The following is a 23,934-nucleotide window of genomic DNA, read 5'->3' as shown; positions in this document are numbered from 1 at the left end:
TATAAATGTGCATATATATGTGTGTGTATATGTGTGTGTGTGTGTGTATGTATATATATGGCCTGAAAATCTATTCTAGAATAGTAACTTTCATCTAGGAAAGAAGACAATGTAATATGGCTCAGCAAGCACCAGAGTGTGAATTAAAGAGGTAAATTTGAGCAGTCTTGTCTGAATGGCCTCGGACAGAGCACTTAATACACCCAAGACACCATTCCTTAATATATAATGTAGAGTGTGGAACCAGCTCAGTTCTTTGCCCCTTTCAGTGTCAACGTTCTCGGCTTCAACTTTAGATCTACAGTACAACTTCTAAAATATATTGGCCTATCGAGAGTCAACTTTATTGTTCTTTGAAACTTAAAATTTTTTGTAAGAAGTCTTTAGAAAAAAACATTTTTTCACAACTATCCCGAAAAACTATGCATAACATGTTCAAGAATGCAATAACAATTATAAATTCAATGATGATTTATAACCTAAAAACAACTCCAACTCATAAAGATAGTTCTATCAGAGTTAGATTCTTCAGTTTCAGGGCAAGTAGACATTAAATGTCTTACATGTAATTTATGAATTGCACCTTAAATTTAAAGCTGTCTTTTGCTCGTCTGATATACAGTGGCAACCGACAAGGTTAATTATCCAGCCCAGACAAATAACTTAGAACGTACTCACTGCTAGAGTCTAGGGGCATAAATACAACAGCATCTGTTTTCAATAAAAATGCATCCATCTAAATGAAACCTCAAGGTGGGGTGAGTTGAGAATGAAAGAAAAAGTTTTCTCTTCTGATCCTGATGAGAGATGTAGCCCTGAGAATGCTGTTACACTATTGTCAGACATTACTATATGTAAGTCACATGTACTCATCAAAGAAACGAGAGTCCAATGCTGCCTACATATTTTCTAGATGCTCCCCTCTCACGAAGAAATTATGACTGTAACTGGAAGTCAGGCCTCATTTCAGCAAATAGCAGTAGCAGTAGTGGTGAATATAAACATATCCTCTCTATATATATTTGCAGAAGTTCAATCTATAAACTAAACGCAAATATAAAAATTATCTCAAATTACTCTTCTGTTTGACTAACATTAAAAGCTTTTCATTTGAGAGGCAATTATCATCCCCCAGAAAAGAAAATCATGAACATATACTAGGAGCATAAATATAAGGGTTGATTGATCAATCCTGCCTCCCCACGCACAAAATCAAACATATCTTTAAACTCGAAAAACTTCGGAAGATATATTATTCTGAATGATAACTAATGACCAAATTTAAATTCATGTCTCTACAACTATGCAAAAATATGTGTCTTGAACATTTTAAACCAAACGTTGGTTCAAAAATATTTCATGTTTTTAATACTTAATTTGATTCAGATGGACCTCTTGTTTTGGGTCTATAAAAGTAGAAAAAGCTGCAGGGTTTTTCTGGTCCAATAGCACAAAAGCATATTATTACTGTTAAAGATCTTACATTTACACATTCATGGGGATAACAAAGACAGAAAGATTTTGGAATAATTTGCAAACAAGCTTGTTTCTAATGTTGAGTTTTGCCTGCCCCCACTACACCCCTCACAACAACTGCAAAGCATAAGATTTCTTACCTTCACATTTTTGTGACACTTCATTAAATTTGTGTCCAGCAGGGCATTTACACTCAAAAGACCCAACAGTATTAATGCAATTTCCTCCCTGACAGAGCCCGGGGATGGCCTGGCATTCATCCACATCTGTCAGATTGCAGAAGACAGAGAGAAAAAAAAAAAAAAACTCATATAAAATTCATTGCAGAATACAATGTGATAATTTGTCCACAATTATGTTACCATATTTATATCAGTGGTTATTTGTCCCTCACAATATTTGGAATATGACTAGGGAAACTATTTCTCACAACTGCATTATGTAAAACACATCATTGGATTAATAATGTTCCATAAGAAGTCACAAGCATTTTTTGTTTCCCCACCTTCCATGTTTCCTAATGTAGAGGAGAGTGTACTCACTTTTGTGGGTTTTATCACATATGCAGCAAAGTAGAAAGATATGTTTAAAAGGCCATTATTCACGGCCTCGTTTTTATCTCCAGATTGGTAGTAATAATCAGAGTTATTCAAAAAATCTTGCAAATCAAAATGCAATACATTTCTACAATGAAACTATCTTTAAGAGTTGTACTGAATGATTTAGTTAAAACGGAATTTATTGAAGGTCACTCAGACTACACGAGACAGCTAATGTTTTTTGCACAAATGAAGTGGAAGAAATGTTCACTTCACATTCTGGAGAAGTGCCTTGCACAGTAAAAATTAAACAACTCAGAAAATTAGGCTAACAAGTGAGAGGGATCGCTAGATGAGCATGCAGTTTCAGCTGCTGACTTACCTTGCTGGCAGAGTGGCTGCCAGAAGGCACCTTTGTAAAGGTCAGTGAGATCATGTCTTTCCCCAGCTCAACGTGCAAGTCCATACTACGTCCTTGGAAGTTCTACATGATTCCTCTGCTCTTTTACCCATTTTCCACCCTCCTATCTCTCCCACCACACTGGATTCCTCAAATATGCCACTTGCCACAGAGCTTTGTAATGGCTGCCCCTCTGCCTGGAATATTCTTCCTCCAGGGAGCTGCATGGCCCACAATGTCTCATTCTCCAGGTCTCTGCCCCAATGTAACTTTCGCCACGAGCCCTTCCCTTGACAGTCCAACAGCAACACCTGGCTCCTGGCTCTAATCATCCTTCCTTCCCTGTTTATTTTTTTTCCACAGGACTAACCACCCACTGACCTAATATGTGTCTGTTTTGTTTAATAAATTGATTGTCTTCGATATAAGCTTCCAGAAAGCAGGAACTTTGTCTATTTTCTTCACTGCTGTATAACCAGCACCTAAGGACTAACTTGGGTTCTTATGTGTAAGCACAAATAGTAACCTTCCAGGAGCAAAATTAATCATCTCATGTTCACCACATTCTGTTATAAAGGTTATAAAAGTACCTGTACATTCTCTCCATCTCTTTGTTCATAACAGAGAAAAGTCTGATTTAATAAAGAATCCCCAAGTAAACAGTCTAATGTATTCCTTTTGAAACCTGGAAGCCTAATGTGTTCTTTAGCTTCACTTTTCGTTGAGTAAATTAAAAAAGGGATTGCTGTTTATAAGATCTCAACCTGTGTTCTTGAGAAAAGTTGGCATGCAGTAAAAGTGATATTAAAGAAACAACAATTTAGTTTATTATAAAAGTATCACATACTGTTTTAAATGAAATGTCTTAACCCACAAATAAATGATTATATGTGGAAAATCATTAGCTTACATTTTCCGGTCAATTTCAGTTTTGTCTTAGACCAGAATTTTCCATTCTCTTGATATGTTGAATGTATTTTAAAAAATATTTTTTAAAATCAAGATTTTTACATATGGGCAGAACTAGCTGTCTTGTTGATCATGATTTTTGGCCAACAGAAAATACAGACGAGGCAATTCTCCACTGGCTGTACACAGCCCCTCACGTCTGACCCAACGACTGGAAACACCAGCAAGAAGCGAGAGCCACAACCTGGTGGCAGAATCTCTTAGAAACAACAACAGCAACAACCACCACCACCACCAAAGATGAAGAATTTCACTCTCAAACTGGCAATATAACTGCCATTGTGATTCAATGGGTTTTCAAAACTTTTCTTATAAAAAACCTTTTTTTTTTTCTTGGACGTTGAATAGCAGAGTTAGGAAGAAACAGGAAGCAAATGCTGGAAAGATCCAGATTTATGAAACAAATAGCAAAGCTAAAGAGAAGGCAGTTCATTCTCCCCACACACCCCCCCCCACCAATTCCGTTAGCACCCCAACCTCTGACAATGGCTCATTGATGGGCAGCTGAGGCACTTAAAAGTCTAGCTCTCTGGTCACTGTCAATGAGTTCATGGGTATTAGCTAACTTTGTAATCCCAAGACCAACAAATTCTTCAAAACTCACTGGGACTTTCTAAAAATGAGAAAAATAAGAAGGCACCAATAAAAACCTAAACTTTTAATTTTATAAAATACTACAATCCATCCCTTGATAATTCTAGAGTTTCAAGGTGACTTATTTCTTCTCTTGACATTCAGAGGGATACATTTAAGGGTATCCAAAGGAGCTGTATGTTGTACATGGGAGCTGGAGGCCAGGAATGACAAAATCAGAAGTGGAATTTATTGAAGTGGAATGTAATGGAGACCCACAAAACTGTGTGACTAAGCTCAAGTTCTGTTTTATTGCATATTACCCTTAGAATTAACATATAAAACAAAGCCAAAGCATTATCTATTTGCCTCAGAAAAGCATATCCTGAATTTTCTGAAAATATTGCAACTTGCTATAAAAAGACCTGAGGCAGTCTAAAGGAAACAGATATAGCCTGAGAGTTTTCAATCCCATCAGTTCAGTGTGGAGCTGCCTCTGTTCACTTCCTCCTGCTTCCTGCCAGACATCCAGACAATAAAAGAATTTGTACAGCTGGAAGAACAGGAGCAAAAGCCAAAAACAGAGTAAGGGCTTCTACAGGAGGCAGGAGAAGCAGCTAGCAGGCGACATCTGGGGATATTTAAAACTGTGAAACAAATCCTAATTTATTTCGGACTTGTAAAAAAATGCATAATGTAGCATGCAAAATGTCGAGAGAAACAGTTTTCTTCAGGTCAATTAAGCACAACCCATGAGAGAGAGGAACTCTAACAGTTTCAAATGAAGAAAAAAAATTAAGAAAAACATAAACTACCTTGTTCACAAACCTTGCTTTGTGTTTCTAGACAGCATTGCCACAATGCACAGCATTGCTGTAAACAGAATCACACCACCCCTGGAGTCAGAGGTACATGCAAACACCTCTGAGGTCAGAAAGGGGGAACGGTTGGCAAGAAAACATCCAGTAAGACTTCAGCTGCTCTCTCGAGAGCCACGTTCCTAATGCCTTAGTTGGATATCATGCAGTCAGCGAAATTGTGAAGTTATGTAGCTGACACTACTTTTCCATTCTCTTCAACTTCATTGGAGAATGGCCCTCCAGAGCAAATAAGATTAATCCATTAATAATTCCATCAGCCCGGGTTTACCTTGACAAGCTCCCGTGCGGATATTTGGAATGAAGCCACGGCGGCAGGGGTGAGGCTGGGCAGGACACATCTCACAGGGGTGGCCCCAGGCTCGGCCGACTGTGGCACAGCAGAGCGTTTTTGTGCAGACAATCCCGCTGAGTTGTCCCTGGCACATCTGGTTGCTGATCACAGTAAAACATGGGCCTGTCCTGTAATCTGAAAATAAAGAATAAGAATCTGATGAAAATCCAGAAAAGCAGGAACCATCATGCAGAGGAACAGCTGTGCTCCATCTTGCTTGACTCCGAATTGAGAAATGAATTTCAGGGACAGAATGATGCATCACTGCCTCTGTGTAAGGCCTTGGACAGACCATTCTACTTCTGAACCCGATTTCCTAACCTACAAAACAGGGATGAAAACATCAGTTCTTACCCACTTTGAAAACGGCATCGTGAGCACCAGATGAGCTAATGGAAAACTCTTTACAACTGTGAATTGCTGTACAAATGTAACATGGTAATATTATTATCCACTCATTACTTAAGAAAACATAATGGTGCCTGCACTGAATCAGCTCAAATGCCTGATACAGATGCTTCAGTGACTAAAAGAGGCCAAATCCCTGCCCTCACAGAGCTTCCAGTCTACTGTTATTTAGGGCTGAGAAAGCAAAGAATTTTGAAGCTTGCAGTGAGGCAAGTCATGGCACCTTCTTCCTGGAAGTTCCTTCAACAAAAGAAATGGTTATCTGTTTCTTTTGAGTTGGGGTCATCTTGTTTGAAATACAAAACAAGCAAACTAACAAATGAGGATTTAAAATTTTGCCCATGCAAAACACATTAGGTATTTAACATAAAGGGTGAGGACACTCGTCTGAAATAATTGTAACCTCTAGGCAAAAGGACCATCTTAAAGCAAAACAGGGATGAGCTAAGACCATAAGAGAATTTGCAGTCAGAGCAGTCTACCGCCAGTTATAAGATCTGCCTCTTGTTTTTCTTTTTCTTTTTTCCTACAGAGAGACAGCCAACAACAAACAAGAAAGATAAAGACGTAGTGAGCACAGAGGACCAAAGCCAGGTCGTCCTCACAGGTTGTCCCCTTGTGAGAGAAATCAGGGCCATAATACCCATTTCTATGGTTCTACAATGACCTTGACAGACAAGGGAGGCTGGGCTGGGGTCGGACTCATGGGCTTCTATCCACTACCCAACATTTGCATGCTTCCAGGTCATTTTCAGAAGCGTTTAGGTGGAGTGATTCCTGTGAGTCTAAAAATGGACTCAGTGACCCCAGTAAGTTCCTTTCACCTGTGAATGCAACCGTTTTATGAAAATCACTGGCTGTGCTAATGAAACTACTGGGATGCTTTCATTGTTTTCTTCTTTCTTTAAGTAACTCATAGGACACAGCAGACATGCTATTTACTAAGGAAAAAAGGACAACTTTTCATTACAATACCAACAAGAGTGAACATTCTGGATCGTAACAATGTTTTGGCAATAGCTGAATTTTATCTGCTAGCATCCCTCTATCCTGTGTATTCTCCTTGCTTTCTTTTTCTTGCATCTCCACTCCAACCCCTCCCTTGGAATTTCAACTCCACCTGCTCCCCATCGCTACGTGCTCTTCCTCCCTCTCCTCTGCTATCTGCAGTGAACCACCTCTGTTCAATGGTGTTGCAGAAACAGCACTGCTCTGACGCCCATGTTGTAAGATCAACCTTCTGAAGAATTCCAAAAACAAAGTTCCATGCCAGTCATATACATAAAGAAGACTACCATATTCAAGCTATGGCAGCACTGGAGAGACAGACAGGATGGTCCAAATGCTGAGTCCCCAGCTCCCCAGCTCCCTCCCTCCATACCAGCGTTATGTCCCACTCACGGGATGCAAGATAATTTTAGATTTTAGTAGGCATATATTAATTTTAATGTGTATTATGAAACAGCATAAATATATCAGACTCATGATTTCACAGTTATGTCTGCTATGAGGATGATGAATTGAAAAACCTTTAATTCAATTTTTAAAAAATATTAAATACTAGTACAGGTGATATGCAAACAGGCCAAAAATTGTGTGGGTGACATCTACATGCAACCAGACTCACCATTCCAAAAGACAAGCCTGAGACCTTTGTGTCCCTCTTCTCTGTGTGACCCGGCCCCACCCACCTTTCCAGCCCTTTCTCCTGACACTTGGTTTATCACATGTCTTTTTTTTTTTTTTTACTTTGTTTATGCATTTATTACTCTACTGTTTTTTTAGTTTTATGTAGTCAGGCTCTAGGTATACTTTAATATTTTACATTGTATGCCGTATTTATTCAAAACCTGCTATCTTCTTCCAGAGATACTGAATTCAAACAAAAATATAAACAAATATTAAATACTGAGTATTAAATACTGAGCTGTCTCAGTCCTCATTTCATTCTTTTGATGAAAAAAATTCACTCAGCACTGCAGTAATTTGTAACAAAATCTCTTTAAAATGCAGTGGACATTTTAAAACTATGTGGACGAAGTGATATACCAAAGTCATCTTTATTTTTTCGGTTCAATTCTCCCAAATAATACCTATAGGGATTTAATAAATACGTCTTTGCTATTTGGTCTTTCTTTTCGATTTCAATATTTTATTATGTATTTTAATTCAAAATTAAGTAGTTACTTTACACAATTGAGAAAAGGCAGTAGCATATAAATAAATGTAATTACACCTAAAGAAACCCTTGATAACATATTGATTATATTATCGTACATAAGATTTTGTGTGTATGCATGTGTGTGTTTTATTTTTTAATCATAAAATAAGGATTATACTAACAATATACTTCTGAACCTTGCTGAATTTTCTTCACTTAACATTGCCAAAGCTTTTCCCCATGTAATAAACACCATTCCACAATATGATTTTAATTGCTGCATAATTTTCCATCAAGTTATAACAGAATGTGTTTAGTCATTTTCTTACTGTCTATCATTTAAATTGCCTGTAATTCTTCATTATTACACACAGCATTCAGTATACATTACAATGAATCCTTTTCAGGATAAAAACAGCCATCAAGATTTTTATGACTATATATATCCTACATCTGAGACTAGAAACATCACAGCCGTATAATCTTTTATTAAAAAAAAAAAAACTTTCTATGTTAGGTAACAAGAAAGAGAATTTAGGCTTGTTTCTTTCTGTTAATATACTGAGACAAGTGCAAATGCTTTAATCAAACAGATTCATGTTAGCTTGCCATATTCAATCATTTTTAAAAAGCATAATGCAACATGAATTTTAATTTATAATCCTCTCTTCAACGCTGCTGGGATTTGTTTTTCCACCTCCTCTTGCCAAGATACTCTATGGAATTATCTTATATATGAGGATTGCCAGGGTTCAGGATAGATACAAATATGGTGTTTTGTGAGTGACACCAGCAAAATCCAGGCACTCTACAAAATGCTAACGCAAATCTGATTCAGTTCTGTCTGACACTGATTCATAACTTCAGATGTGAATTCCTCATTAGAAGATCTTCATTTAAAAAAAAAAAAACCTTAAGACTTTTCCAGGGTCAGTAACTTATTATTCTTATTTCAATACGAAATACATAGAATCAAGATGGTAGCTGTTAATTCTGACAACATATATTACGTATTCCAACAGTCCACAGGGATCCAATTTATTAAGTATACTATATATTTGGCGAATACTTTAAGTACGTAGAATAGAATCTATGGACTTAGCACATTTCTGTGCTAGATACTTATCACTATTGAGAAAGTTATTTTGGAAACAAATGAGAACTGGCTTATTTGACAGTACAGATTAGCAAGTGGATATGAATGTATTTGTAGATCCATATTTTAAACAAAAATTGCTGATTGCAGAGGGAGAGGCATAATCTGGATGAAATAAAATTGGATCTAAAAATGTCTTGGAAGGTAAATGCTGTATTAACATGGTTTTCAAATGTCATTCCGATTTGGCGGCATGTGCTTTTCGTCCTGTACTTCATTTAGATTGCCAAGGTTATGCCGTTTTTAGTCCAATACTCCAACCGCAGAAAGAAATCTGCCCACACTCCCAATTCCTTACTAATAATCCAATTATTTACAATTATTCCCATAGCACTTACATGATATTAAGCTAAATTTACATACTTTTTTTTTTTTTTCAGATAGTCTCAGCATTAGACAGGGAGTGTGCTTAACTCAAAGCTTGTGTAATGTCTGACTCATTCCTGGCTTCAGTGTAAATCATTATTCCTAATGCAACTAAAATATAGTATTAGAAATGCTTTCTATTTGCAAATTGCTCTACAATCACTTCCTTATAAGACCTTCATGAACTAGGGCAACAGGCCAAATCATTCCAAAATTAAAGTGCGATTCTAATTGTTTTTAACTGGCTTACTCCAGTGTGGCTGCTTCATGGGAAATTTTGCATCTCCATGTTCCCATTCTGAGTGGTTAGCTCAAGGATTGCTCTCCAGTCCCATTAGATTTGGCCTCAAGGCTTGGGCTCTGACCAACATGTGTCTGCAGCCTCTGATCCTCAGCTCATGCCCAGCTCTGCAGCTCAGAATGCTGTGGTCTACAGCATTATTTCACTTTCATTTGTAATCAGACTTCACCCTGAAGCAAATGCATCATTTACAGGGAAAGAATATTCTGTGGTACAATGAATTCTTGTCCCTCCTGCCCAGTCACTAAACCACAAACTGCAGGGAAGGCACAAGGATATAATTTTGGGCACTAGGCTCCAATTATTTTAAATCCTTCTTTTCATAAAAATGACAAACAAAAGAATGAGATATCAATTTATCCATGACATAGAGGGTCACAGCACACTTATTTCTCCCAGGTAGGTTGGCCTGGGAAACATTAGGCTCCTAATGTGTGGAATTTCAATACAACTTTCTGAGGAAGGAGTTCAGAGAACTTTTAGTCTAAGGAAAATTAAAATTATCATAATCAGCCTCCTAACTGCTGTTACTTCTTCTTACTCCAATCATTCTTAACCTTAGGACATAACAGAATCACTTGGGGGAGCTTTTGCAAAATGCTGATGCCTGGGTCCTACCCTGTCCTCCTCTCCCAGTTTTCCCCATGGAACCCTATTTAGTAGATGTGGCACAGGGCCCAGGCATATACGTCTTGCAAAAGCTCCCCAAGATGATTTTTGCCCTCTAGGACTCTAAGTTGTGTGTGTGTGTGTGTGTGTGTGTGTGTGTGTGTGTGTGTGTGTATTTTTTCTCTCTCTCTCTGTCTTTTCCTTTAATGAAGAGTGCTCATGTTCCATGATTAATTGGAGATGTCTGCAAGATAACAACTACTTATCTGAAAGTCTAACCTTAGAAACATCAGACAGCCCATAAACTGGGATCACTGCCACTCAACATAACCTAGTATTTCTCAACTAGGACTGACATCCTAATCACGGCAAAATACTATTCATTTCCACAGTGCTGCACTGATTATGAGGCACTTTATTACATTCTTTACTAATTATATTATAGTTAATTATACTAACTACCAGCTCATCAAAGCAAACAACAAAGTCAAAATTTAGGAAGGCTGATTATCCACTACTGCAGTGTCCTAATAGTTAATAGAATTCCCATTTCCAGTCTCTTTCCTTCTGGTTTTACAAAGCACACTGATATACATGATCTCATGCCGCTGTCAGGAACCCCCACACCCAGCCCCTGCCCACTGCTGCAGCTTGTATCTGAGTGGAATTCCAGGGGGATTCTCCAATTGGGGCCCGAATACAAGGCCTATTTAGCATCAGTAACACCAAAAGTCAACTCTTAATTTATTCCAGAATTGCACTATCAGAGAGACCATTTGAAATTCTTCCGGGACTCCTGATTTTATAAAATATAAAGTAGTGCACAATATCTATCAAGTTTCTTGTCAAAAATAGTCAAGGCTTAATCTAATCAAACTTCCACACCAAACTTCTAGCTGAAAGGGAATATAGGGATAGAAGAACAAGGTAAATTGCACCACAAGGAAACAACCAGAAAGCTCAGAACGTGTGATATTTTCTAAGGCAATTGTTCAAAACTTTTCCAAAAGCAAATGACTTTCTCTTCACCAAAAGAAGTACAGAGATTATTTTAGATTAAAAATCATAATACTCAAAACTCAATTGGATACTGTTTCTAAAAGAGACAATTTCAGAAATCTTACGTGGACTACATATTACATGACATTGCAGAGTTGTTGTTTTTCTAGGTGTGATAATGGTATTGTGGTTATATGCAAGAATGTCCTTAGTGCTTAGAGGTGATGTGTCATGATGCATGCAACTTAACGTTCAAATAATTCAGCGACGTAAATAATAACAAATACATATTTCAATATATATCTTGTATATTCTATATATATATATACATCCAGATGTGTACATACACATAGAAAGCTATTATGTATATAAAAGTGGGAACAGTTATTCAACGTAAGTGGAAAGTATGTGTGTATACTTTACATTATTCCTTCAACTTTAATGTAAGTTTGAAATTTTTTATAATAAAATTTCAGGGGAAAGAAATTCCTTTCACATCTACTTTTACTATGCAATGTTGCTTCTCCCATCTTATTCAAGCTACATGGCATTTTTAAAACGATGCAATAAGGTTTGAATATACTTTCCAATCCATGCATTTATATAAAATACTGCACACAAGATTACCTATTTAACATGGTCTATACAGTGTTATTAAAAGAATACAACCTGTTGGCAAAATTTACTAAAGTATATTATGCAAAATGTTTATCTTTAAGAAACTGCATCTGAGGTATGGCTTAATTGTTACTAAATGTTTTTAAAAGGCACTTTAGAAATAAACCATACAGGAAAAATCAAAACTATTTCTACATTAGTATTTTCCCTGATTTTAATTTCTTTACTGCATAAGTGAAAAGTATTACCACTATGACTTAAATGTAAATATCATTCAAAACTGCAGAAACAAGGTGATTTGTTGTACACCTTTTAATCTAACATGCAGACTAAGCAATTCATCAAAATCCAGGCCATAGTTCTGTGGGACCCAATTATGTGTGGCAGCAATTCAACTACAGCAAATTGTTACCACATTTTATTCTGTTCCATGATGAAGAAAGCAGTAAGAAATCTTGTTCAGAGTAAGAGAATATCTCATTTACCTGATATTATTTGTTCCTTTACTATAAATCCTGCAAGTCATTACTGACTTTCATCTTCCTGCGAAGTTATCTCTACTTTTACTAGAAAAAAAAAAAAAGACTGGGGGAATCGGTAAAGTCAAATCATGGTTTGGGTGACATATTTACCATCAAGATAATAAAATCATAGAGAACGCTTTCATTCTTAATGGTCTGCAAATTCCACTTTAAAGAACCAGTTGGCTCTGATTTATTCCCTTTTAAAACGGCTTGTATGAAATGCCACGTTAAACCAAACACTGCCGTTTGACCACAGAGCATCAGCTATTAAACAGCAAGACAAAAACAATAATATTATATAACAATTTATTTGTTCTTTTATATTTTTTCAAAGCCATGAAGCATAACATATTCTCTCCAATCCAAAAACAAGATTAACAGCCCAAGAGGAAAGGGCCTTAAGATTAAATATAAAAATTGTCAGGGGCAATATATTCTTAGTATATCATAAAAGTACCTTGTAATATTGTTTATTTTCCAAAATAAGTTCCACAAAAGATGAATTAAGTTCATGAAGAATCCTAATAGAATGTTTTATCATTAAATTATTATTAGAAATGAGATTTTCAGTAGTAGGTCAATTTCAACACTGAACATTGTGTACATGGAGGGTAGGGGCCTACGTTTGTAAAGAGACAATAAAAATAAATTGATTTAAAATATCAATCAATTGCAGTACACTAATAGGAGGTACCCAGAGCAGTCAAATTCATAGACAGCAGTGCAATGATAGTTGCCAGGGATTTAGGGGAGGGAGGAATGGCGAGTTTTAGTTTGAGAACATGAAAAGGTTCTGGAGATGGATGGGGGTGACAGGTGCAAAACAATGTGAATGTGCTTAATGCCACCAAACTGTACACATAGAAATGGTTAAAATGGTAAATTTTATCTTATGTATATTTTAATACAATAAAAATAAATTTCTAGCCGACACGGTGGCTCATGCCTATAATCCCAGCACTTTGGGAGGCTGAGACAGGTGTATTGCTTGAGCCCAGGAGTTCAAGACCAGCCTGGGCAATATGGCAAAACCCCATCTTTACAAAAAATACAAAAAAATGTAGCTGGGTGTGGTGGTGGGCACCTGTACTACCAGCTACTCAGGAGGTTGAGGCGTGAGGATCACTTACTGTAGTGAGCCGTGATCACACCACTGCTCTCAAGCCTGGGTAACAAAGTGACACCCTATATCAAAAAAAAAGAAAGAACAAGAAATTCTACAACACAAAATTAAATTAAACACTTTGACTTCAATGCTTTACAGTTGTAAAGGCCTACACTTCACAACTGTAAAATAGAATCATAGGTTTCCTTATGCATTCGACAAATATTTATTGAGCCACTACCCCATATCAGTGAGTAGCACAGCATAAAACCTCTGTTCACATGGAGTTTGCAATCTTGTGGAGGAGGTAGTGAATAAATAGATCAATATGTTATAATAATTTTAGATCTGAGGTTGAAATTTAGTTACAAATGAAACAAGCATGCTGCTGTCATAGAGAATAATTGGGTACACCCCCCTTGGTAAAAGTTACCAGAAAAGACTTCTTTGAGGAGGTGACATTGAAACTGAGGTCTAAAGGATGAGCACAAGCCAGGTGTGCAACATCTAAGTGCTTTCTAAGTATAGGAGACAGCAAGAACAGTGGCTCTGGGATGGCAGATAGATTGGCTTCTCTAGGATTAAAAGAAAGCCGCTGTGACCAGAGCTTTGAGCGCAAAGGGGAAGGAGCATGCCATGAGGTTGGATCCTTTAGCAGGGGCTGGATTATGCAGAACATCTCAGAATATGATGAGGAGTCTGGATCTGGCTCAAAGCTCAATAAAAAGCCACTGAAAACACATGTGTTATTTGAGAAGTGTGCTCCTTCAAGGGCTCAGGAGTGGAGATGGAAAGGCTTTCAGGGAGGCTACTGGAGGATGTGAGGGGAAAGTTGGCGAGGGCTTGGCAAGGGTGGTGGCATAGAAAGGGTGGAAGGCCAGCAGGAAGGGGATGCCCTTGGGCCAAAGAACCAACAGCATGTGTGGATGGATCAGAAGGGAAGTGTGAGGGAAACAGAAAGGCTCCCGGGCTTCTGGCTTCCATCACTGAATAAATGGTCATTTGCTGAAATGGGGAAACTAGGGAAGATTAGGCTGTAAATACTAATAATCCATTAACAAGTTCTTCCCATTTTCACAATAAGGTACCTGGTGCAGAACAGGTGACTTGAATTAATGAGGCTGTCCATGAATAAAATGATATTATCTGTAAATCTTAATGCTATCAAAACAAAAATAAAACCTGTGTATAATGTAATTATACCCTGACTTGTGTGTTTTTGCTTTTCTATAAATTTCTTTTCCTCCCCTTCCTTTTTGTGAGCAAGCATTTACTCCTATCATATTCAGATATTTATGTATAAACATTACGGCTGAGATTCTTACTTCAAACACATTTGGTGAATTTTCACAGAAAACCAAGTATGAAGTACCCACGGCCCAGACCAACAATATGTGATGGAATCCTGGCGTGGTGGGTGGGATTTCCTCCAGAGGAACTCCACTGCCCCTTTCATAAACGACAGGGCATGGGAATCCAAGACCACTAGCATTAGCTGCCAGCCCTGAGTTCATTCTACAGGAAATGGAGACACACCACACTCACATTCCATGATAGCATCAATTCTGAGAGATCTGGTGGAAAACTTAAAGCAGGGACAAAAGTTCAGCCATTATTAACCACAGCTGAGAAATGCCTCCTATAAATATGAACTTTCTGTAATATCAACACAGATAAACGGCAGGGAGATGGTTTTGATACATTGGTTGGCAAACGTTATTCCTAGAATTGGCTTTTTATCAAAGATCCGTGTGCTACTAGATATGTGGTATATAGGTTGGATCTCCTCTCCTACACACACAGACACACACACACACACACAGTCACAGAAGCTTACTAACATACTATCAAGGTGGCCCTCCTCTTCTCAGAACTTTTCTTTGGAAGAAAATGTCTGATGAATGAAAAATTCCTGAGACCGTTTCCAGCTCAGAGTCTGGCGCTGAACTCAGCTGAAGAAAGACAAGTTGGAAGAAAGTACAAGCATTACTCAGAACACGTGAGTGAACCGTGCAAAAGACAGGCATGGGAGCTGAGGGGGTGGGAGAGGCAGCAGCACCAAAACCCAATCATGTAGATTTAATTCATCAACAAAAGAAGATTCCTGACAAAAATCAGTACATGCTCAGATATCAAATACAACAGATGATTCATATTCTTAGACACCAAAGACTAAGGCGGCCGACCCTAGAATTGGGTTTTCACTATTATTTTATGGTCATTATTTTTCAGACCTGCTAAGTGGAGTGAGAACATGTCACTAATGGGACAATCATGGGGCCTCCTGGCAGCTCCACTGGAAACATACAGATTTTGATGTTCTGGGCCACTGGTGAGTGACAATTGTTTTATGGAATAGGCTAGCAATTATGCAAATATTCATCCTGCTCTTTGGAATTAACAGTTATTTCCTAGACACCCCAGGTACACATGATGTGAAGAGTTAAATCTTAATACTATCCTCTAGGCAGACAGGCCACTCTAGTTCTAGCTACGTGTTGCCCAGTGGAGTCAGTGGGAGAATGGTATATGCTTTAGAAACTTCCATTCTATGAAACTAGAAAAAAGATTTAAAGTTGCTCCTGAGACTATAAGGTCTACAACTATGAAATCGTGTACTGTCTGAACACTGACAGAGCACTGTGTTACTCTGTTCCCTCTTACCACTTACTAGAGATTTACATCAGCTTGGCCAGACGCTGGGGTTTCATCTAAGGCAACTAGTTAGATACGTGCGGAAAGTGTATATGGTTAGAAAATAATAAGAGACAGCATTAAAGTGGTTTAAAATGCCCCAAGAGGGAAGCCAAACACCACAATTTTCTCCAACTGTGGAAGAAAAAACAACTTGAGCCAGATTGTAGCTCTCTGGATGTATTAACAGGTCTATGTTTTGTTCCCTTGGATATTTACGAAGCATGTTAACAATAATTAAAACGGAATTTTCCAAACCTTTAAGGGTAAAAGTTAGGAATAGAATATCAATGACCTTGGAAAGTGTTATAATTTAATATACATCAGATTCACCATCCTGGGATTTCACTACTGATATTCAAAATTCACAACTCCCGCACGGAGCAAGCGTTCTTAGGAACTATGCTCATGCAAATGCCTTCTATTCAAATGTATTTTCAACTTTCTGCAGTAGTTGTACAGCTGAAAGTTAGTGCTGCTGGTCTATGGGCGTTCAGATTTCTCTGGTCAGGAGTTCTTAACTTGAAGACCACAATGGGGACTCGGTAGGTCTAAAGGTGCCCCGAAACTACACGTAAATCACATGTACAAGTTCGATGAATCTGAACACAGTTAAGTGAGCAATCACATATTCTCTTCCAGAAATCTGGAATTGGGATTGAGGGGCACTGGTGTTCACCTCTGCAGCTGGCTAGACCTCAGGTGACTTACCTTGGGAGCAGGGAGGTGGCATGTACATGACACACAGAGCAGTCCAAGAGTTGGAGAGAGTATTTGGTTTTTGCTTCCAGCCCTGGGTAAAGCTCTGCTACAGTACCTGTCCTTGGGTTTCTTATAACCTGGGATGTCCCAGGTTCCTTAAAGCAAATCCCTCCTTCTGCTTCAGCTAGTTCCATTACTTGCAACCAATGCACTTGGAGCCAATACAGTGCATTCATTTATACCTTTTTGGAAGAAGAATGTGTTCTTTCATCAAATTCTTAAAAGTGTCCATGGCTCAAATAACCCCCTGCACTATTTAAAAAGAAGTAACTAATAAGAATTTGGCATTACTTAGATAACTTACTCTGATTTACTGAGTTTTATATGTTCATTCTCAAAGAAAAGCAAAACAAACAAACAAACAAAAAACTCTCCTAGTTAGTGACACAAACACAGACAAAAACTACTCCAGCTCTCCCCTTCCTTTACTTGTAATTCCAAAGGGAGCCACAGAGAAACATAAACCTGCATGAAAGTCATCACTGCCCTCTATAAATTGATAGCTAATTTTTAGTAACACATACTGTCCTGGTTAACTTTCCTCAAATGGCAGCAGGCATTTGTGGATGATGTTACCTCACCCATTTAGGCAGAACACAGTGCAGGGCTAGAACCTAAAGACAATATGCCTAAAAGGGAGGAGGCCTGCACACCAGTCTCAGCTCAGCAACCAATTTGCTGTGCGTCTCGAGTTAGACACGTCACTCTCTGATGGCATTCAAGTGGTCAAATCATGAACCATTCAGACGCCCTCGTGGCCTTTCAGCTGGCCTGAGCCAGGATGGCTGCAGCCAGGCTGAGAAGAGAAGGTTGTTTCCATGGTGCAGGAAGGGCAGAGCGTGTAGAAAGACGTCTGACAGAAGCTTGTTTTGCCATTAGACTTGCTTCTCCCACACTTCTTATTTTGGGAAAGGGCATCACCACAGCCCGCATCACAGGGCCACAGACTCAGGGCAGCGGGGATCACAGAGTATCCCTCACATCCCTCAGTCACCCACAAACCTTGTCAAATTTACTACCTCAATGGCTTCTTTACTGCCCCTCTGAAATCCAGTTGCCACTGCTTTACCCTGCTAGAGTGAACCTAACTTTGTTAGACCCTAACATGCTCTGTGAAATGCTCCCTACCTGGCTCCCTCTGGTCTCTTCCCTAAATGCCTTCCCCCTCCATTGACACTGAGTGAACTGCAGTTCCTCAACTCACGGTTTGCTGTTTCTCCTCCATATGTCTTTGCAAATGCCATCTCCTCTACCTGGAATGCCTTTCCTCTCCCTGTTTTTCCACCAAATTTCTCCACTTGGAAGTCTCCCCTGATGACTTACTCCTTCCCTCCTCTGTGGCACTAACCAAACTCCATGGTAAACTCTGACTTATATGATTGTCTTTCATCAGATTGTGAGCCTTAAGGATATATATTTTGTGTCTTTAAACTTTGTATCTCCACGGCCTAGAATATCCCCCATGGGCCCGTAACAAGCACTCAAGTATTTATGAATGAATAAATAAAGGAGGATGCACAATGATGTATCTTTAAGTTAGTCTAAATCCTTAATCTTTTGAACTATTCATTCCCTTTGCTCAAGATATAATTAATTACTTATAATTCCATGAATTCATCACGCTTGATTTGAATTCTGGAACGGTGATTATCAATGTGGCAGTGAACAGTTATCCTTTGAGTCAGTTTTCTCTGTTTCCCAGGGTTGTACGAGTAGTAAACGAGCATATAAAATACCTACCATAGTCCCTGGTTCTTCTATTTTTCCTCTCCTCCCACACATACCATGGGTACACATAACCAATATATCCTGCTATTCTTAAAAACAAATGACATAAATGACCCACAATCTGCAGGACACATCTTTTAATCCATTCTGAAGAGCTAAGAGATTTGTTCTAAGTTATCTCTACTCTCTTGCCTGGACTTCTGCTATAAACAATAGTTGAAATTTGCAATATAGAGCAAAGATAAAGGTGACATGCAGATCAAGTCCTAGCCTGGATTCATGAAGACCTTGTTCTTTTTTCTTTTTTTTAACTTTTAGTTTTAAGTTCAGGGGTACAAGTGCAGATTTGTTACATAGGTAAACTTGTGTCATAGGGGTTTGTTGTGCAGATTATTTCATCACCCAAGTATTAAGCCTAGTTCCCATTAGTTGTTTTCCCTAATCCTCTCCCTTCTCCCACCCTCTGCCCTCCAAAAGGCCCAGTGTGTGCTGTTCTCCTCTATGTGTCCATGTGTTCTCATCATTTAGTTTCCACTTATAAGTGAGAATATGTAGTATTTGGTTTCTGTTGCTGTGTTAGTTTGCTAAGGATAGTGGCTTCCAGCTCCATCCATGTCCTTGCAAAGGACATAATCTTGTTCCTTTTTATGGCTGTATAGTATTCCATGGTGTATATGTACCACATTTTCTTTTTCTGGTCTCACTGATGAACAGTTAGGTTGATTTCATTTCTTTGCTATTGTGAATAGTGCTGCAATGAGCATACACATGCATGTGTCTTTATAACAGAATGATTTATATTCCTTTGGGTATATACCCAGTAGTGGTATTGCTGGGTCAAACGGTATTTCTGTCATTAGGTCTTTGAGGAATCACCACATTGTCTTCCCCAATGGTTGAACTACTTACACTACCAACAACAGTGTATAAGTGTTCCTTTTTCTCCACAACCTCAGGAGCATCTGTTATTTTTTTACTTTTTAATAGTAGCCATTCTGACTGGTGTTAGATGATATCTCATTGTGGTTTTGTAAAGCACAAAGAAAGAAGAACCTCAGTTCTCAATGACTTTTTTTTTTTTTTTTTTTGGAGATAGGGTCTCACTCTGTCACCCAAGCTAGAGTGCAGTGGTGGGATCACAGCTCACTATATCCTTGACCTCCAGGGTTCAAGCAATCCTCCCACCTCAGCCTCTCAAATAGGTGAGACTACAGGCACATGTCACCATGACTGGCTATTTTTTTTATTTTTTTTGTTGAGATGGGGTCTCCCTATGTTGCCCAGGCTGGTCTTGAAGTCCTGGGCTCAAGCGATCCTCCCACCTCGGCCTCCCAAAGTGCAGGGATTACAGACATGAGCCACTGGACTGGCCTGATGACATTTTTGAGCAGTGGAATCACCATTAGCTACTATATACCTCCAAATTCATTCCTGACATAAGAAAAATTAACCCCTATTTTTTTAAGCCACTAGGGTTGGGTTTTGTATCATTTGCATCCAAACTCATTTCCAACTGAGACAACAAGTCCACAAATTGTGTTGTCATTTGACATATATACGAGTGAATAATCCAAGCATAATATACTACATTTCTGGAATTTTTATGTAGCATGTATTTTAAAAATTAAGAGCAAAAGGATTGAGCAAAGTAGGTCAAGTGTATAAACAAATTTTACCCAAATGCAAATGAGAATTCCAGATATTCCTTCCTAAGCTCATATTCCCCAAATCAACTTAATTTTCCTTCCTCAAAACCTAGTAAGATATCTAATGTTGGGATATGACTCGACTCTGATAATCTCCGTGAATCCACTGTTCTCTGATATACACATATTTTTCCAGTTAAATCAAAGAAATGGTCATATGCATTATTACCATCATAAGAGTTACTGCCAGTTCTCATTTGTAAAAGACATTCGATTTTTTAAAATAAGCTCACTAATACCTCTGTTACATGACCCTCTTTATTCTATTTTGTAAATAATTGAGATATTTTGAATGTGATATGCCCTATATACTACTCTCAATTGAAAGTAAAGACCACCATCCCCTCACCTCACTTCCCAAATGTTACATATTTGATTGGTTACCATAACAATCATAAAAATATAAACAGAGTGGACACATGGAAATAATGGAATTCTGGAGTTACTCCCAAACAGTGGCCAATTTCAAACAATACATCAATAAGAATGGATTGAAAAGAAAGAAAATAACTATGTAAATGCCTAGGTAGGTTCCCGGGAGACACTGAAAGGTAAGTATTGCATTCACAGTGACATTATTCAACCTTTAAATAGGGTAACGGTACTGACACTTTATGCAAACACAGATGGCTTATGAAACAATAAAAATGAAGTCGCAGCTTTATAGTCTATTGTTTTGGCTCAGGGAAGGGGAGAAACAAGGGTAGTAAATGAACTTATATAATACTTCTCACTCTTTTCCCTCTACTCTGTGAGTGTGAGAGGAGCCATTTTTTTTTTTCCAGATGTTGTTGTTAATTTCAAAAGATTCATCCAGACCTTGGAAAGTCTTCTGATGACAAGTCTGATTTGAGAGAAATGTTGAGCCCTTTAATACAGGAAATTCCATAATTATGAGCTGGTTGTGCTTCAGTCATTTATGTATAAGATGAGCATTGGAATCTCTTATTTTAGAATTGGAAGGAAACTTATAGAAGAAGAAAAAGAAAATGAGCATTTACGGAGCATGATGCTGGCTACAAGGGAGACGTGCTGTCTCACTTAATTCTCACAACAATTCTCTGAGGAAGACTTTTGCTTCATTTTATAAAGGAGGAAACTGAGGCTCAAAGTAAAGTTAATAAATTTGCCCAAGTTTATACAAACAGTAAGTGGCAGAATGAGAATTCAGCTTTTGGTGTTTCTGATTCTAAAAGCTGTGCTTCCCCACTACTTTGCCTTCCTCAACATGACGGTACAATGTACACAAAGGTAAATCAAAACACAAAGCGGCGAAGTTATTTTCTCAATGTTACAGAACAAATTAGCGGCAGATAGAACGAGAATCTGTATCTTTCAAATCCCAGATCAGGCCGTGTTGGTTACTTCATGCCTGCCCTTCAGCCTCATTTTTTGCCTTCTTGCTCCCCAGGATTAAATCACAGCAGTCGAGATTGAAGCAACATTCAAATCAGTTTCAGGACCTTGTTCTCATACTTCCAAATCTTGATCTTAAAAAACCCCTCAGTGCAGTGTTGGAGTGTTGTTTGCAAGAAATGAAAATTATCCCAATTTTGTTTTTGTAAATATATTCACTGTAAACCATGATAACATAGAAGCAATGTTGGTGTCAGCTAAAAAATATATGTAATAAAATCTATGATAGAGGTTACCTCCCTGTGGAGAAGCAGGAAGGAGATGGCACGGGGAATCCCGAATGGGTATCAGTCATATTTGAATGCTTAGGTCGGGCAGTTTTAATTTTTAAATTAGTTTTGTAACTAACATATACATGACATATATTCTATAAATGCGTCATGTAGTGAATTGAAACAGTGTGATAAATAGAAAAGGTAAGCCATATACACACATACACATTATATCTGCAAACTGAAATGGAAGCGCCTTACATACCTATGTGACCATGGGCAAATTATTTACTTTCTGATCCACAGGTTTCTTAATTATAAATAGGGATGATAATAGGGTGTTTGCAAACATTATACAAGAGAAATATTTAAAATATTTAATTTCCTGTCTGATTGTACCTCTTTCTATTCTATACCAGTGATACCTTCAACAGAAAAAATCTTTATACCCAACATGCATCATTTGATTGGTTTCTTCAGTGTGAGACAGAATAAGCCATTATTTGTGCACTACGGAAATAAAAGGGCACGTTAAGATGTTACGTAGTATGTTCTATCTAAACATGGCACGCAGTGATGATGTGTAAATCTCACATACTGTTCCTTCACATCTTGTTCCTTTCCTTGTCCCTTTCCTGTGTTTCCTTCTTGATCCAAGGCTAAACTGTCCCAGCCCTGAAAATCTGTGCTCAGTTAAAAGCTGTCATGTTAATCCCAGCTGCTCATTATCGAGGACTGTGCACAACCCCCTTTTGCCCAGCATGAGCTTCTAACGCTCTGATTCACCTCCGCAGACTCACCCCACCCCATGTCTATAAACAGAGCAGAAATCTGTGAAGACTATTTGGTATGGTCTGTATTACCCAAGAACATGTCTGGTTGTTTAACCCCTGACCCTGCCTTCAAAAGCCTTCTTATCCTTCAAGACCAAACTTAAACACTGCATTTTGGGAAAAGCCTGTCTAGCTTCATATATCAAAATGAACATCTTCATCTTCTGAGTTCCCATGGTGTACTGCTGTACACTGACTATTTGCCAGTCATACCATCTGGCCATGGTCCAGAGAGAAGCATATAGGTTATAACCTACCGAATGGTAGGTTCCCTAGGAGGAGAGAGTCTTGTTTATCTCTGAACTCTTATCTTCTATTCCCAACTTCCTGGAATAGAAGACACTCAATATATCTTTTTTAAACCAAACTGTTAACTAGGTATAAAAATTGTTCTTGCTTCCTCTGGGCCACACAATTACACACATTCCTTAGATGAGCTCATGTGAAGTTAATTAGACAAGTTAATTAATTCTCTAACTCAGCAGGTTATCAGAACTGAATGTACCCAACTCATCTAAATGCAAAGATAATAAACAGGCTTTTGCCTTCTACATTTCTAATGGGAGTTTCTGAAAGAAACTTTCCACTAGCTCTATAACTCTAATGTCTCCCAAATAGAAGACTCCATGCTAAAAGGCTTTTCCAAAGTAGTAATATACCTAACCTCCACAAATACCTTTTATCTCAAAGACAATTTTTCTCTACACCATCCCAGGGAAAAAATGCAACATCTATGATTTTAATTTTTTACCCTCATAGATCACATCCATGCACAACTCAACTACTTAATGGGGTAAGGCTGTAGGTAAGTGCAACAAACCTCACTAACCTCAAAGGTTAGTGACTCTCTACATCACTGGAATCCTGGTAAAGTTTTGGAAGAGCCTTCATGACTCACCTTCAATTTCCATCCACTCCCAGGATAAAACCACCACAAAATAGTGGCTGGAAAGAAGGATTTAAAATCAAGCTTCAACCATGGCAGATTCAAAATCCAGCCAATGCCAGCCAAATATGAGCTCAAAAGTGTCCATAAGAAGAGGCTAAGGTTTACACAACAATCCTCTTTGATGAGTTAAGTACAAGTGAATCAGAACCATATGGGTTAAATTCCCCTTGAAATACCAATGGATTTAGAATTAAGTGGAAAAGTGCTTGGCACAGCAT

The 23,934-nt window shown here is 38.2% G+C and overlaps 1 protein-coding gene across 1 annotated transcript in view; it reads right to left on the bottom strand.

Annotated features, from left to right (window-relative positions):
• FBN1 (fibrillin 1) overlaps window positions 1–23,934 on the bottom strand; it is a 240,448-nt gene that overhangs the window by 124,873 nt on the left and 91,641 nt on the right. Inside the window, exons 7-8 of the mRNA XM_023227212.3 lie at window positions 5,107–5,304; window positions 1,617–1,742 (exon numbers count right to left, since the gene is read on the bottom strand). Of these exons, the coding sequence (XP_023082980.2) occupies window positions 1,617–1,742; window positions 5,107–5,304 (324 nt within the window). The remainder of the gene's footprint in view (window positions 1–1,616; window positions 1,743–5,106; window positions 5,305–23,934) is intronic.

This window comes from Piliocolobus tephrosceles, chromosome 6, assembly GCF_002776525.5.
Source record: "Piliocolobus tephrosceles isolate RC106 chromosome 6, ASM277652v3, whole genome shotgun sequence".
Taxonomy (NCBI): domain Eukaryota; kingdom Metazoa; phylum Chordata; class Mammalia; order Primates; family Cercopithecidae; genus Piliocolobus; species Piliocolobus tephrosceles.
The sequence above is the reverse complement of the archived record's forward strand: the minus strand, read 5'-3'. Positions and strand labels throughout refer to the sequence as shown.